A 17,564-nucleotide genomic window follows, 5' to 3' on the forward strand; every position below is an offset into this window, starting at 1 on the left:
GATCTGACTAATTTTAAAATTCAGTTTTAAAAATTGACTAGGTTCATTAAGGTAAAAAAAAAAAAAGTTATCAAAACCAATCTGAGCCAATGTGAAAAAAGTAATGCCACCCTAAACACTGAACGGCTGCCATCAAGAGCTTAGGATATCTATTGGAGTCTTTTACATTTCTCTTTTTGAAAATATGTTGTTTTTCTGAGGTCTTATGTTTCTGATTTTTTATTTTCTTAACTGTGGTTTTTCGCCTCGGGGCTCTCATATGGGCACCATATCCATTCTGTTTTTATTGAATATAATCACTGAACTAAATGGTAACAAGTCTGTTCTGTAAGGCTTTTAAATTTTCTGGGTCCTCGCTGATGGGCCCTCAATGCATTCTTGCATTAATTTTGGTCTGTTTAAGTCTTACCCATGACTTTATGATTAATTCTTAAAATAAGGCATAAAGTATGTTTTTAGTCTTGTCATTTTTTAGATCTTCATATCTGCTTCTTGTTGTCAGACAGGGTCATTTATGGTATTTCTTGATAATAAATGTCTTCCAGTAATCAGGCCTGGTGTTCATAGGGAAACTGAACCAAGAAATGTTAGTGTCAGAATTGATTTGTAAAATAACAAAGGATAAAGTTTTTGAACATGCCAAAAAAAGGTTAAAAACATTTCTCATGGGTTCAAACTGGTTTGGATGTTAATTAATCTGTCATCTTTAAAGGCTATGTTGTTTTGAAAGAATCAAGAGGATTTAATAATTTTTTTAATGATACTATGGGTTAATATAAATACAGTCATTTAGCAAATTATGGATCAGGCCAGACATTTTATCAGTTGGATGTTCTGGAAAAATCCTCCAAACGGAGGCTCCTCTAGAGCTCCATTTGGTAGAGATGACCAAGTGGAAGCTTATTTCAGACACTCCCATTCTAAAGCCATAACTGGTCTAGATTTCCAATAATAGGTTTTCATTTCAATGCTTGTATTTTAATCATTTGCAGCGAATAATTTAGTCAATTTTTAAGTCCCATCAATATATATTGGTATAATAATATGAATTCCTATAAAAAAAAAATTGTTGGAATTATGTTCTGACAAAACAACACAGCACAGGATGCAGAAAATCTGTTTTCCCAGAAATACCCCCCCCCCCAACCACTGAAAAGCTCCTTCCTGATGGGGAAATTGTATAATATAAAGAGGATTGACTTGAAATCAGGGACTTTAATGTAGCCTTAAACCTGTCACCCGAAGAAAACATGAGTTAAAAGAAAAGCCTTGATTGTAATCTTTGGCTACAGTGAGAATATAAAACCTTAAGTTAAAAGCCTTGATAAGTGAAAAAAAAAGAGGTGACCCAAATATGGGCAAATAAAGGAACAAAAGTGGGTTTGGTGTTTCGGGCACTTTGCTCATTGTTTATACCTGACATTCGACGCTCGCCGTCAAAGCTGGGAACATAGAGTGCCGAGAGGACGAAACGGTTTTCCTTTTGGCTCTGAAGGTCTTTAGGGGATTACAGATAATTGTCTCTGACCTTTCAACAGAACTGAGCTCCAACACAATAATGTCTTGATTCAATCCCTAAAAAAATGCTATTACTAAAATTCTCTTTGCACAAAGTTCTCAAACTGTGGTCCAAATATTTGTGTTGGTACTGATTGAATATTTTTGTTTCTATCATGTCTATCGGGATCTATTTAACTGTGGAGCCAGACCAAAATGAATCATGTTGATTGCAAATGTAAAAACCTTTCAGATAAGATGCTATAGTTAGTTTAATACTATTAATAATAGTGACTTCTTTATTTTTCTACATATCAAACCGCAAAAGAAAGAATGACAGCAGCTTTAGCTTTGTGTCTACAATTATTGTTTGGGCAGTATGAAGTTGTAATGAAACAAAAGTAACCTGCAAAACTGTTTATAGTATATTAACAGCAGAAAATTCCCCTTTTTTTTTTTGCTCAAACTTCCATTTTTATTCTGTTTTATCATGTTTGTACTGTAACCAGTATAATAGAAAATTGAAAGTACTATATAGTTTAATGCAAAAGTTAATGAACAATTTATAACGGTCATTACGTCACAACTCAGGATTTTAAAATGAAAGAATGGATGGATGGATTACAGAGGAATGGGAGTGTGGATAAATGGACTGTAACTATACAGTCACTTTTTTTCATCACAATGTTTTTATCACTGCTGCTTACCTTTATCAAGGCTGCACTTTAAAAAATGAAATAGTCTACAGACACTTATCCATACCTAAAAAAAAATTACTTGATTATTCTTTTTAAGTTTAAATGTATTCGTTTTTTTTTTTTAACCCTGAGATAATGAATTTAAACATATACTCCAGTTCTGTCATTTGGTGGTAATTAATATAAATACATATCAATTAAATAGACTAAATGTTTAAAACATGTTTAATAAATGTACCCAACAAAAATGTACAACTCAGAAGATAAGACAGCCGTACAAAAGTCTCCTCCCTGAAATGACCTCTGTAACAAAAGCTGCCAGCTCCAAGAACAGGTGGCCCCTTATGTTCCAGATGCATAAAAAGGGACATTTGTCCGAGGCCTTGGAGTCTGGCTACTGATTTAAGCCTGCATAAATTATCTCTGGGGTTGTGGTATAATTGTGATAGTATTCTTTGATCAGAAATAACATCTGAAATACACTGTGGTATGCGTGACAAAAAAAAAAAAAAACCCTCATCCTCATCAACATGCCCAGCTCGACCTCACACTGAACCACAGCATGTGACTTCTCCTTTACCCTCGTGTTTAGAAACTAACGTGGTTTGTGGTAAGAAGGCATGTATGCAGAGTGGAGCTCTTAAACGGTTTGATCGCAGCAGACTTTAATGCGAATAGCTTATGGGATTTTTTGGAGGGTGCACAAAGGAGTTGGACCTCGGCGACCTGTTAAAAACACCAACTTTTGCAGACAAACCACAACATTCTGTAACCGTGTACCCGATTGGCTCGCTCAAATGAAACAACGCCTGTGATTGGTTGAGAGTGCGCTATTGACCGAAGGTGGACTCCCAGAGAGACGGGAAAACTGGAAAGAGGAAAAAAAAAAAAAAGTCCGGCAGCCACTAAACTGCACCATGCGCTTCCACTCAGTAGGTTTGGATTAATCACCGGGAAGTCGATAATATTGAAACATTATGGATATTATGAAAGCCTCGGGGAAAACGCCAGCAGAAACACGATGTGTTTAGTTTGTTCTCTGGCTTTTAAAACCAACCGCCGCTGCTGGACTCCCGTTGAGACGCTTCTCAGCTACACAGGTAACTTTGTTAAAAACTCTGTTAGCATGGATGCTAACGGCTAGCAGCCTGTTGCCGCAGCTGCGTTGCTTGATTCTGTTTATCCATATACATTTATACGTAGCTTCACAATAAGCCGAGAAAAAAAGCTTGGACTTCTTAGACGGAATTAAACTTTTATTGGAGTTATTTCGCAAATAGTAACGAATCCAAGGCGTCTTTTGTTGAGCGTTGGAGAACAACGGCTCGACACGATGTGCTGGACTCCATCGATCTCCTGAACGGCACAAACAAAAATACACTTAAAATACAATGTAGATATGTTTTTGTAGTGTAGAAAATAACCTTACACCCAAAGATGACGTTCACTTTATACATACTAAGTCTGAAAAGTAGGTTAAAACGTCATTTAGGTTGTTTTTTTTAATTATTGTGTTGTCCACTTGTTGCTGGCCATTCATTATGCTAACCTGACCATAACGTCTTTTTTTTAGCTGTATATATATCACTATAGTGGATGTTCAATCATGTGTTTGGTTTTGTTGGGTCAGATTACTTAGAGCCGAGATCAGTAACAGAATGCATATTTTATGAAAAGGCTCCCAATACTCACGTAATGTAAGTAGATTATAACTTATTATAAACACAGAACTTATAAGTAATCAGTTTGGATCCTGCTACTAAATGTAGTCAGTCAATTTTTTTTTTTTTTTAATTAATAAAGTTTTTGGGCTCATTTATATCTGTCTTAACATCAGACTATCTGCCATGTATATATGTGACACATGCTGGTTGTAAAACAATAGAATTGGGTTAGTTATTATTAAATGATTAGTAACCATCAGAAATAAGACCAACTCCCATAAATTGCAGAGCATATTTTCCAGATGAAAATGGTTAAATTATAATGTCCAGACCAAACATTCAAGCAGTTTTTTTTTGTGATTTTTCTGATTGTTTATGTAGTAATCTGATTGAAAAAACAGTATTTAAGCTGTTGAGCACATGTGAATGCCAAAATTAAATTGTTCTACCAGTTTACTAGTTTATTGTATGACTATTTCTTTTTTAACTAAGAACTGGTGCGATTAGCTGTCCAGTTTATCAGTTATTTTTTTTATTTTGTCACATATCAAAGATCAGGCCTTTCCTGTAATGCTGATATATTTTTGTCCCTTTTTTTTAGGTTTTATCAGATAAATAATAAAAAGGCTGCATGTCTCCACATATAGGTAATCTTGCAAAAAGGACATGCTAACATTTATGCACCAATATATAGATTTAACCCATATCTGATCTATTTATTTCATAAGTTACTTTCTAAATAAAGCTAATCTAAAAAGTACCTGTTGATCCCTGTGCTGGTCACATATAGATGTATAATTGTTGCAATTTAAAGCTTCATTGCCCTTTATGGGCACTACTGTTGTTAACCTGTTTAATCAACGATCACACAGATTTTCTCTTTTGCATTTAATCTGAAAGTGAAGCTTTAAAAAGTCTTATTTCAGAGGAAATAACACCAGTATAACATTTACATAAAAAGTAGAGGTAATGGTAAAACATGATCAGTTTATTTCTACTAAAATGCAGCTCTTTATGAAACCTCGTGAATAATAGATTGTTTTTTATAATGTAGTTACAAAAAACTTTATTTATTTTGTATTTCATCAAACAAAATTAATCAGTATTCAATGACAGTAGCTTTTATATCTGTTTGAAATGATATAATATGTTTATGTTTTGTTCTGCTTATATATTTTAACATAAGCTGACATTAGCTAGTAATGACATTGTTTAAAGAACTTAATAAAGAGGGAAATTGGTGATGGATGAATTTATCAGTGGCTCTGGAACTGTAACTTTAAAAAATAATGTTATACCTGTTAGGTCAAACTCAAAAAAGTGAAGCCTTTCAGGATGTATACTTGACTAATTTAAAGTTTAAGAAGTTTGACACACTTCTTAAACATGTGATATGTTTCTTTAACAGATGGACTAAGAGATCCAGCCACCATGGAGGTATAAATCCAAGTAGGACATCTTTTATTGGGTCTTGCTTTAGCAAGCTTTTCAATGTGGGCGTTCACAGCTGGCAGTACTTCCACTGACATTGAATGATGGCATCACGTTGGGTTCCAACTTTTGAAGAAGACGAGAGACAACAAGCAAGATCCTCTTTCTGTGAGGTGAGAAGAGTTCCCCATTAGAGATGTACAATATATTAGAGGCACACCCATAAACTCGACAGGATCAAAAGTTTGTTACCGAATAATCCTAAAGCACAGATAAACACAATGAAAACAAGTGATTAAATAATTAGATTAAAAATGTATTAAACTCATGGTTTGTGGAGGCAGACAGAGTGACAGAGCAGCTGCTTGTTTAAGCTCTGTCTTTGGGATTTTTAGGCCGAAGCCCCTGTAATACCAGACGGGGACACCATCTGCTCCTCTAAAAATGTGTCGCCTACTTTAGATCTTTATGTTGCAGTGAGTAACCTGTTCACCAGTCTAGTGAAATCAAGAGATTTTTGTAGCACATACATGTGTCTGTTGATAGCGATACTATTAATGATTTGATTATACTTTGTCACTTATGCTGCTTTTAAAACAAGCTTAGATTGTTTAGTAAAAACACATAGATGGTCCTTAACTTTTTTTTTTTAAATAAATGAATACCTGCAATACGACTTGGATTTTGCCCCTTGGACATGTGATCTATGACAGAGGATGCCAAGGGTCTTTTTCTCTATGACCTCTTTGTCCAACTTTCTACTGGCCAACAAATGGTCCCAAAGTCAGAAACTGAGAATTTTGCCAGATTGTGAGACTGCATGTGTTTGAAGCAAAGGTCAGAAAAATGGAAATGTATATTTGATTTCATGCACTTTAAGATGCCTAACTATATAACAACTGTCCTAGTCTGAAAAACAAATGAAAGGGGCAAGGTTTGCTCTTCATTTTCATTAGAAGACACCATATTCTTATACATGATTGCCGATGAGAAGCATGTATCCATGAGGTGAAGATATTACCTTTCATAATAGAAGATCAAACACTAAATAAGGTACAGATAAACATAATTTAGACCCACTGAGTTCACCTCTATGAAGGGAAAGCCTTAGTTCAGTTGTTGAGGTCCTCCTTTTAGTCATCCCTCCAATCCGACTCCTGACTAACCGGTTCATGCTGATTTTTCATCTGGAATCACCCTGTTCTAAAAAATAAAATAGATGTATGTATTAAAATCCGAATTTTGTAAGGCAGATAATCTTATGTTTATGTATTTTATAAGCAAGCTATGATGGCCTTGGTTTATGGAAAGTAGTGCAAAAGTTTCAACCAGACCTTTTTTCATAGCAACATTTTTTATGCCTGTAGTGTAAACCAAGAGCAAAAGACATGCTGTCTCAGACAGAGTAATGCTCAGTTCGGCGGCTCTCATGAGCTAACTTTGTTAACCATAATGGCATAAAGGTCCTTAAAAACTAGAAAAAAAATCACAACTTTATTATGTTGGCTCACAGAGAAATGCTTGACTAGGCTTTCTATATCTGTGTGTTATAGAAAGGCACATTAAGGTTGACATTTTCTCAGCTCCTATAACTTTCTAAAGTTAAGAGAATTTTGTGTGCTATTTAGGTGATTTTATTTCATTTAAAATCGGACATTGAAAGTGCTGTCTTGGATTTACATCAGAAACATCTGAGGAATTTTTGCTTGTTTACATCCCTTATCCCTGAGAAAAAATCCCCTGACACTGGATTGTCTGTGTGCTTTATCAGCTGAATCTGAGTAGTGCTTGGTATTTAAAAGAGGCACAAAGATTTTTAGATTGCCTGCCGATAAAACTGCTTCTGTTTAAATATCTCCCATTTTTCTATGCTGATATGGTATTATACTTTTTTTTATATCTGAATTTTACTATTCAACAAAAACTTCTTCTAGTTCTTTAGTGGCTTTTTCTTTTAAAGTTTTTACCTTTTATTTTATTTTCCTGTCCAAACAATTGAAATATGTTATGAGTTATACTGAATCTTACAGATGGGGAAACCTAAGTCCATATTTAGAACTGTAGGAGGTTTATTGACCTCCCCCCGCCCCGATCTCTATCCAGCAATCTTATTGTTTGTCTCATTTAGGATGGCTGCCTTTTACAGAAGCCTCCGCGCAGGAATCGTATGGCTAACTGATGGCAATCGGAAGGGCAAATTGACCCTCAATTGAATAGAAGTCAGTTACTTCCTGTTGTGTTATGGTTGTGTCTGCAGCGTCTCAGGAGAAAACAGAAGAGATGGGCTGCGTGATTCAGTTTTTCCTCTTTGTGCCAACTCTTTGAAGTGAAACACTTGCCTTTGATGTTTTTTCTTTTCTTGTTTAGATAAGTCATGAAATCTAGAATCATGAGTCATTGGTGACAAGCCAAGCAGACAGAGCAAAATCTAATCTTCTGTTTGAACACATACTAAATCACATTCACAGCCAATTATGTTGGTTGCAGAGATTTTTTTAAAGACAAAAATAACAGTTTTAGAATATAAGTGAGTTTTTAGGTAGTTTAAGTGAGTTTATGAGTCATTTAAAATGCATTAGTAAATATTCAAATTCCTTTGCAGAAGTATGAGTACCTGTTGAAGTTGTGTTAGTTTATCGTACTACAATTGCAAGCATGGTGTATGCTTTAATTTTCCTTTTGGGATCAAGGAAGTATTTTATTTTTTATGAATTTGACTTAAAATGCATTGGATTATAGAATAAAATAGAAATAGCCTTTAATGTCCACACAGGCTTTTAGCTAGGAATCGCATCTTTAGGCTTCGTCCAGTGAGCATTATATGGGGTACCGGGGGTATCTTCCCCTCTGTAATGCAAGTTCCTATATTTTAAGGTGGAATGCAGCTAATTTTTTTTTCTGTGTTACAATACTTCTTTTGTCCTGATTTTGGTAAGGATATGTGCTTGAATAGAGGTGGAAATTTCATAAGGAAGAAATTAGATCATTTTGAGGTACAATATTATGTTTCATAGGTTAATTCAAACATTCAGAAAGTGTAACATAAACTTACTGCTAAAGGTGAAACTTGATTGTTACATATACAACAAGTCGAACATTGACAAACTGAAGAACAGTCTAAAAATACCACAACACAATCTGCAAACCAACAGAGGCGAAGGTGTTAGGACTGCTTTTATTTCTGTGTTTCTACTCTATTAAGAATACAGCTGAAACTGACTCCGAAACTTGGTTGTATCATTTTCTTATGTCTTAGCACATCTTGTAAATGTAAGCCGATGTGTTACACAAGCAGGGCTGTTGCACTGAAGTGTAGTTATGCTAGTTGTAAATGTCCAAATGGCAAAATAATCGCACTGTTATCCACAAACCACATCTATTTATCGATCTTTTGGAAATCCAATTACCTTGAAGAACAATAAAAAAAAAAATTTGTGGCATCTTTTCGACATTTGCTACTGATTTAGTACCGGTTGCGCCCCCCTCCCTAGTTGTCATTTACATTAGCTGTTGTTTTTCCCCGATTCCACTGACAGTATTTTCCCAAAGAACAACAAACCCTCCAAAATTATCTTATATTTATCAGGCATTCGATGAGTCTTCGTAAACCTTTTAGGGTTCGAAGCTTATAAGCAGTGCACTGCTTGTAAGCAGTGCAGCATTGTTGTTCCCGCAAATGAAGTTGTCCGTAGGGACATTAGATATTTCACCATATTCTACGGGAAAATTGGGGCACATCAAAGCCATATATCCCAAAAACGGGGTGCACCAATTCTGATATTTTTAGTAAAGAGTGTACAATGTACGCCCGTACAAATTTCTATTTAAATGCATGGTCAGATATATTTGAAATATAATGTTATATTTGAAAACTAGGCTGCCACTACATTGTGCAAATGTTACTCGTTTTGTCAATGTTTGCTGTGTCCAGTTAGAGAAAAAAAATAGGGCTGGGATGTGTTTGGTTTCTAATGGAGATGAGGAGAAAATAAAACTTACTTTTATTAAAAAACAGAACACTACAAGACTAGAGCTATGACAGGGGTGCAAGGGATCCTAATAGGATGATTAAAAAAAACAACAGAAGAAGCTACTTATTGTGAAGTTATGCCTACATAATCAGTAAGTGTTTATCAAAAGTTAGATTTTTGTGAATTAACTGGGAAACTTTACTCTCTTATTTTTTTTGTGTGTGTGCTAGCTATGAGTTCTTAGTTGTTTTGCTAGTTTATTATAGTGATTGGTTAGTTTTGTCTTTCAGGACTGAATGTGTTAAATAAATGTCTTTTTGACTATATAAAGGTTATCTATAAAAATGATAAATAAAGAAGGCAATGACGGAGAAACAGAACAAAGCAAGAAGCCATGAAATGAGGAACATAAGAAAGGAGGGGTAACCCCTTAAAGCTGCATTTCATGAGGCTTTTATATATAATGTTTTTGTTTATATTGATATCTGAATTACATTGTATGGACCAAAATTAAGAAATATATTATAATATTTAAGTTTTTGTAAGCTTTGGCTATATTGTCCAGCTCTAATACAGTGGTGTCAACATTTTGCAATACAAATCTAAAGAAAGGTGCATTCAACTTGCGGTGCCCTTGCGGTGCAGTGCAACTTTTTGAATTCTGCTACCCTTAAATAAAATCCAGAGCAACCATTTTCCCTTAAAAGACCATTGAAAGTCAAGTAGTGGCTGCGTTATTTTTAGTCTCCTTTTTATTTTTAATTTTATTTCAGATGTCCGGCATGTAATCATGATCATCATAATTTGCCTGCTAAACAATAATGTATGAAATATTGACACCAGTCATTTTTTTTTAATTTGTGCAACAGTTATCATAATTCAATCAACTCATAATTAAAACTGGGGGGCTATTGCTAACTGATATTAATGTCCTAAATGTTGCAATTTGTGTATGTATTTAAGGAGGTGCTTGGCCATGTGGTGTTTGTCTGTTTGGACATGTGATAGTTATGCAGTGCAGGATTATGGGTCATTTAAGTGAACCTGAGAAGAAAAAATAAACGGAATCCTATTTATTACCGGTATTTATTTCTCTGTGTGAAAGGGGTAGAGAAATTTAAGTTATAAAATCACATTTTCGTTAATAACCATTAAAACAGTAATAATATTGAATAAAAAAATGTGCCCAAATTTTTAATAGAGATTAATCTATTTTAATTGGAATACCCTTCTAGAATGACCACTCTGGCTATATGCTTATAGGCAATGAGAAGACAAAGCTTACAAAGCAGGATGGCCCAAAAAAATACAAAAGGTGAGGAAATCATTGTGATGACAGTCATTTCAAACTGATATTGTGACGATAGTATTTAACAGAATCACAATGATGCAGGGTTTGTTTTTTGAAACAGTGAAGCTCTAAGGAAAACCAAGGAATATACCAGATAGTGCAGAGAAAAAGAAGACATGTTTTAAAGCAGCGTTAGGTGATAAAACTTTATGATTAATCTTTTTGTGAACATATTTTAAGTAATACACATGACAATAGAAATGTAGGCCCATTTCACACTGGGCAACATATCATCTTTGTATAGTAATTAAAATGTACATGACACCATAGAGAAATTGTGGATCTTGATATTTTTACCTAGAGAATCTAAAACATGCCATTTGTTGAACGAATAACCTACTTACAGCTGATATAAACAATAAATATTTATGAACATAAAATACATACAAATTATTCCATTAGAGATCAAATTTCTTTATATATATATATATATATATATATATATATATATATATATATATATATATATATTAGGGCTGGGCGATAATTCAATAACGATATAAATCGATCGATAGACGTGTGGCGCAATAGAAAAAAAGAGGGTCGATAAAAGTTCGATAAAAAAGAAACGCAGTTTTCCTTCCTTCTCATTGTAGCCTAGCATGTAGGTTTATGCTAGTCACTGCTTCCTCCCAACCAAACACAATCGCGGACCCAGGCACGACGTCACCAAGCGCCGCCCTCTCAAACCTCAACACAGAGCACATGAAGCTGTGCGGCAAGGAGAGGCGGAGGAAATTGTTTCAAAGAAAGGTTTTTGTAGTTCGGCAGTCTGGCAGTATTTCGGTCATGGCAAGTCGGACCAAAAACAAACCACAGTCATCTAGAAAATGTGTCGGGAACCAGTGAAAACCAGTCTGATAACGAAACCAACTTTTTTTTTTTTATCATCTCAGCCGCTCACAGCCGCAGGAGTACGAGCTGTGTAGGCCCCGACGCGGCTCTCCTCCGAGGAATCTTCGGGAAAATATATATATATTTTCAGTTCTGGGCAGTTTCCCACGTAGTTCTAACAATTGAGATAAAAATGCTGAGGGGCCAGAAACTTCAAAGTAATAACTCAGGTTAAAGCAGGAAACGGGGGCGGCGGTGGGGGGGGGCATTTATTTATTTGTTATATTTATTTTGGTCACTTTTCTGGTCACTTAAGTTTATTCTTTGTCAGTATTTAATAACATAACTCAGGTCTCTTAAGTTATTTTTCTTTAAAACAATTCTGTTATGGTTAAAAAAGTTGGTTAAATAAAGATTTAATTAGAAGTCGAAGTGTTTTTTATTAAAATTCAATCATTTAGCAATATTATAAAAAGTCCAGGCCGAGCTGCACATAAAATATGGTTTCAAATCTTTTCAATAATTATCGATATCGATCAATATGCATTTTTTTTTATCGATAAGCTTTTTTTCTATATCGCCCAGCCCTAATATATATATATATATATATATATATATATATATATATATATATATATATATATATATATATATATATATATATATATATATAAATTGGTGTTGCGACGAGACCAGTACCAGACGGGGCCCCGATCCAGCACTAAAATGTTGGTATCGGCGAGTACCAACAAATAGGGCATGGAGAGCCAAAAGTTTATTCAACTATTGTCACCCATTGTATTAAGTCTTTTTCCTCCTTCATAATAATTGCCAATTATTTTATGCCAAGTAGTATGCAGTTCTTTATATATACACACACCATACCGTATCGGTATTGTATCAGTATCGACCAATACTGCTCAGTCAGGTATCAGTAATTACTGGCAACAACCATTCAGACAGCAACTCTACCATAAAAAAGACATATGCCGTTTATTAAGCTGAAAGAGGGACAAATATGAAAGGAGACACCAAAACAGTGTGAAGGAACTGCTAGCAGCCACACTGAGAGATGCGGGAGCTGATGGCCCTGAACAGATAAGGAGAGCAGAGCTTTAATGGGGCATTGCGTAGCAGATCCTTTTTGGATTTCTACCCCTCTCTAACACTAATGTTTATATTTGTTGAATGTTTTTAACCTTTATATACCAACCTATGCTGGCTGTATTTTTTTTCTTTTCTTTGATTTTGCCATTATCCAACCTGTTTTGAAAGGGTTCACCTACATTTGGCATCTGTTTGTGCAGAAAGTCTCCCACGTAATGATCTTCCCTTTGATCTGCTTTATGTACATACTTGATCTGAAAATACACAAAAAACATCAGATCAGAATAAGAAAAACTATTTATTTTAATAAAAGCACTATACAAGTATTTAATAAAATACTAATAAATCATTGATTAGAGTAAAAATAACTAGCAAATCTGAATAGATTATAAGAAGAATGAAATAAAACAAACATGTAAAAATGTTTGCCTCTAAACCATTTTAGGCATATTGAGTACAGCAAAATATATTTTTTGTTTTTTTAGAAGCTTAATTCACAAAGTAAAAATGTTGGAGACATTAATTGAAATTTGACCTATATATATATATATATATATATATATATATATATATATATATATATATATATATATATATATATATAAAGGACATTATCATTGCATAAACATAAAAATATATGAAGACAGGCCTAAATGTTGTTTATTGGCCTTATTGTAGCATTTATTCCAATTTACTGTATATAACTTTTTTCTTGAAAGTTATAACTCTTTAAAACAAACTGTCCCAAATTGTAAAGTTAAGCCACTGGGTTTTATTTTCAAACTTTTTGGTACTGCCAGAGTGTAAATGTTTATGAATTACTAAGATAACATATAATTACATTATATAACTCTTATTATTTCAACTCACAATAACATAAAAATATATCCTCCCAATAAATAATTATCCTTACCTCTTTGGACTGGGTTTACTAGTCTGTGTTTAGATAAAAAGACAGAATATGACAGATCACTTTATCATTTCCTGTAGCTGACTTCCCCTTTCCCATTTTTTAAAATACTCTTAGTTGGTCCATGCAAATCAGTTCAGCTGAGTTGACCTTTTTTTCTATTTAAAAACAAAAAGTGTATGTTTAAGAAAGGAAACATCAAATGGCCAAATTTAACAACTGAGGTTAAATTAAAAACAAAAAGATCATCAAAAACTATGAGAGTTTTAACCGCTATTTTGATTAAAGTTGATGGCAGCATACTGAGTGATCTTGTTTTTCTGTGAGATGTGATTAGATGTAACCATTCTCTAATAACCATTCTTTCCTATGGGTTTAATAAGTGTGAAGAATACATTTGCACACATGTAAAATAAAAAGTTTAACATTTGTGCAATTAAGTTCTGTTGCAAATGTATGTCAAGATGGGAGAATGTTGTATTTACTAATGTTTTCTTTATAGTTAATGGTTTTAAACAAGCTGCAGTAGACTGTGTTTTTAAATAGAAGTGTGAAATATTTCCAAGATTGTTTACCTTAAGGTAATCATAAACATTTGTGATGCTGTACATGACATGTAGCGTGATTAATGATGCTTCTAGTCTTATCTGGAGCAGCAGGCCTGGACGGCCAGGACTCCCCTCTTGCCCTGTGGATCATTATCCTTGGCTTTTCACAGCGTAGTGTTCGGTTGTGGCGTAGAATTTAGCAGCCCACGGAGAACAAGGTTTTCTCACAACTTTGGAATTGAGGCATTTTCACAGCTAAAGTCATGTGATGCATATAGCTATGGCAAGCATTATGGGGTTTGAATAAAAAAAGGAAAAGAGAAATTTCATGTGCTGTTTTACAGTGTAGCCAGTTGTGAGGTATACCAAAGTTTGGTGTTTAAACAGCTTTATGTTCAGCAAATCTTCCCACTCTCTTAGGAGTGGTTAAGGCATAGTGAGTTTCCCTCAATCTCCTGGGACGTCCAACCTAACCCCTCAATCACTATATAGATTTGATACTACATAGTGGACCTTATAGTGCACTCAGGTTACTGACTGTTAAGATAGATGATCACTAATGTTCGTTAGTCATGGTACTCCAGCTCCCTGCATGCTGCTTGTGCCATTTTTGTTATCTTTTGCCCCTAAAACAAATCCCATGACGCTTTGAGAGGAGAGCTCTTGCAAAGCATTCTGGGATGTATCTGCTCGTTTACTGACCATGGATGTAAACTACTGTTCTAGGTGACCTATGGGAAATTTTGATTCCAATACTTGTTCCGCAACTAGACATTCGGATAGTCATAAAATGACATAACCCCTATATAGTGCTTTGTAGGGTTTTAGGATGGACACTTGAATGCAGACCTTTCTTTAAATGGAAGAAGAAGAATATGTTTGCAACATCAAACATTAAGCTTTTAACTGTTAACCCCAAGTATATATTGTAATGCTGAAGAAGTCCCTAAAAAAATAATTTAAACCCGGAAATATTTGGCTTTGATTGGCAGTGGGAATGAATGACTGACTCTTGCCGACCCGTGTCAAACGACTCAGCAAGCGACCTGGGTTAAAATTGCTCTGCTCTGATCAGCATTCATTGACAACATCAGACCCGAGTCGACCAGCTAATTAACATGATGGCATAGAGCACTACATCCGTCAACACACCGTGCCAGTTAGGTCGGATCTAACAAGCCAAGACAACTCTGCTAACATGCGATAAACATGGGGCAGCAGTGTCGATAGATTCTGAAGGACAAAAGAACAAAACAATAAAGCACATTTACTAAATGTTGGCTCACTACAGTGTTGCTCTTTGTTGTTTGCTTTCCTGATTCTTGTTGCACTGGTGCTGCTTACCCAGTGTGATGGCGTGAGCCCACACGCAGCAGTTGGGGCACAGATTCCACACAGCTTGCCTGTTGGGGTCAGATCAAGCATTTTTTGCCAAAGGGGAGCCAAATGCTGATTGTTAGTGGTTCCACCCGTGTTTGAAAAACCTGTGTTAACCGTGGGAAAGAGGCTTTAGAGACATTTAAGAAATGTTGATTCTTCAGTTAGCAATAGAATTCACTTAAACTGAAATAGTTTCATCTGAGGCTTTTCTAAAAGTATAAAGAATAGTTTCACCAGGCGGTATGTTTATTGTGAAGTGGCAACCGGATGACCCTGGCATAGACTAGATCACTTTTCATTTCCAAGAGACATCCAGCCGAGGGACAAATGTATTCTTCCTCCACTGCCTCGCCCTGCACAAATATCATTCTGGCATTCTAGTGATTCATGAAGTGGTGAGAGGCATTCACTTGTGGCCAGGAAAGGAGAGGTGTGTCTTTTGATGTGGGAGTTCCTTTTAGTCCTTTCTGTGGCAAGTTAGTTGTCTTTTTTTTGTCAGTTTTTCCTTTGACCTTTTGTCATACCATCTCAGCCTGCTCTTTTAGATTTTCCTAGGAGTCCTGTCTGTTCTCTGGCTAGAGCTGTTGTGCTTCATTTCATTTAAAGCACAACAGAAACCATGGGAGAAATGCAGGTCTGGAATTTATTGACCTGGAATGTCACAACAGTATTAACTCTGCAAGTGGCAATGCTAACACTGCAAGGCATGTGTCTGCAAGGAGGCCCACTCCCCCTGTCTGTCCACATCTAAAGATCAGAGGAGGGGAAATTGCCCTCTGCACTGCCTTCTAAATCAGATGCAGTATGTAGGTCTGACTTACCCTGGAAACATGTAGAGCATCTGTGCAGGCATTTCTGACATTCTGCCGATTTATAGCCCACCAGAAGCACTACTTTAGGTATACATTTCAGTGTTTGTCTACTGTTTTAAAGGCACTTGGGGATCCAGCAGCCATAAGCTTAAATATGAAAGTGCCAGAGTTGCTGAATAGACAAAGCTTGGTTATACATAGTTAAACCTGTTTGGCTAGTTTCATTAAAACACATAGGCGGCAGCTGCACCTGCAGGACTTTTTCCCAGCGACTTAGCAGTACAGTGAGTTCTTATTCTGTGGTATACACATTTGAACTCATTTATGCTTAATAGCTGAAGTCACAACTCTGTGTGCTTTTGGTTTTGGGGGTTCCTTTCAAAACTGTGATGTTTAAATACAGAAAGCTTTGAGATCTGATTTGGGCTATGACAATAAAACATGCTTTGACACGGCACAAACCTCTAGGCACAAACTACATTTGCATTGCCTCTCCGAGGGTGAGAATTTTTAAATTTTTTTTATGAAGTGTTTTCACACAAAACGTTTCTTAATCTGTTTGACCTTTTCTTTGCTTTTGATTTATCTGGAACAGGTGGGTGACATGTTTAGACTTATTTGTTTAAAACATGTTCATGCAAATGTTATATGTTGATTGGCAGAGAAATCTGTCGCTAAATCTTTGGTTGTGTTACACGCACAGCGTTATCTTAACATTCATGTAAAAAAAATTGGGTTTGACATTTTACCCAATGTATCAGCACGGGCAGAGATATTGCTAATGCAAGCTCATCAAATTCCTCACATTGTGGGGAAAAGTCTGCGCCTCTGGGGGATGGGAGAATGGTTGAAACTGGTTGGGGGTAGAGGGAGGTTCAGCTTGTTTGTTTTTGTTGAAAACAGTAAAAGATATTTCTGATATATTGTTGCAGTGAACGTGACATAGTGAAATGTGAGTCAAGTTGTTGCTGTTGCTGCACATATGAAACAACAAAGGTGAGAGGCTATAAATAGTCTGTAGACACAGGAGTGTGTGTCCTAAGCCCTCTGGGCTGACATGCTCTGCTCCAGCTGGGAACTGACTGTAAACATTGCAGTAGCCTCTTTTTATTGTTCCAAACTCATTTTGGTCCTACAATACGTCCAACTTCAGAAAAATGACTTGTAATGTAATATTTTTCCTTCCCACAATTGCATTGTCAACAATTAAAACAAAGCTCAGTCTTTAAAGTGTAGATTTCATCTTTACCACTTAAAACCCAAAGTGTTTAAAAAAAACCTTGTTGCTTTGCACGATTTGGATGACATTTTTATGACACCACAAGAGGCACAAGTTTCAGTGCTTTGGCACCAAACCTGTA

The 17,564-nt window shown here is 35.5% G+C and overlaps 1 protein-coding gene across 2 annotated transcripts in view; it reads left to right on the plus strand.

The window, feature by feature from the left end:
• The first annotated feature begins 3,079 nt into the window (after window positions 1–3,079).
• LOC107083366 (rho GTPase-activating protein 21-like) overlaps window positions 3,080–17,564 on the plus strand; it is a 46,891-nt gene continuing 32,406 nt past the window's right edge. Inside the window, exons 1-2 of one of the 2 annotated variants that reach the window (XM_015372528.1) lie at window positions 3,080–3,295; window positions 5,268–5,463. In XM_015372528.1, coding sequence (XP_015228014.1) covers window positions 5,392–5,463 — 72 coding nt within the window. In that variant the 5' untranslated portion in view covers window positions 3,080–3,295; window positions 5,268–5,391. Of the gene's footprint in view, window positions 3,296–5,267; window positions 5,464–16,561; window positions 16,704–17,564 lie in introns of those variants that run through there. The other variant, XM_015372529.1, reaches the window with a different exon arrangement.

This window comes from Cyprinodon variegatus, unplaced genomic scaffold, assembly GCF_000732505.1.
Source record: "Cyprinodon variegatus isolate N-32 unplaced genomic scaffold, C_variegatus-1.0 Scaffold73, whole genome shotgun sequence".
Classification (NCBI taxonomy): domain Eukaryota; kingdom Metazoa; phylum Chordata; class Actinopteri; order Cyprinodontiformes; family Cyprinodontidae; genus Cyprinodon; species Cyprinodon variegatus.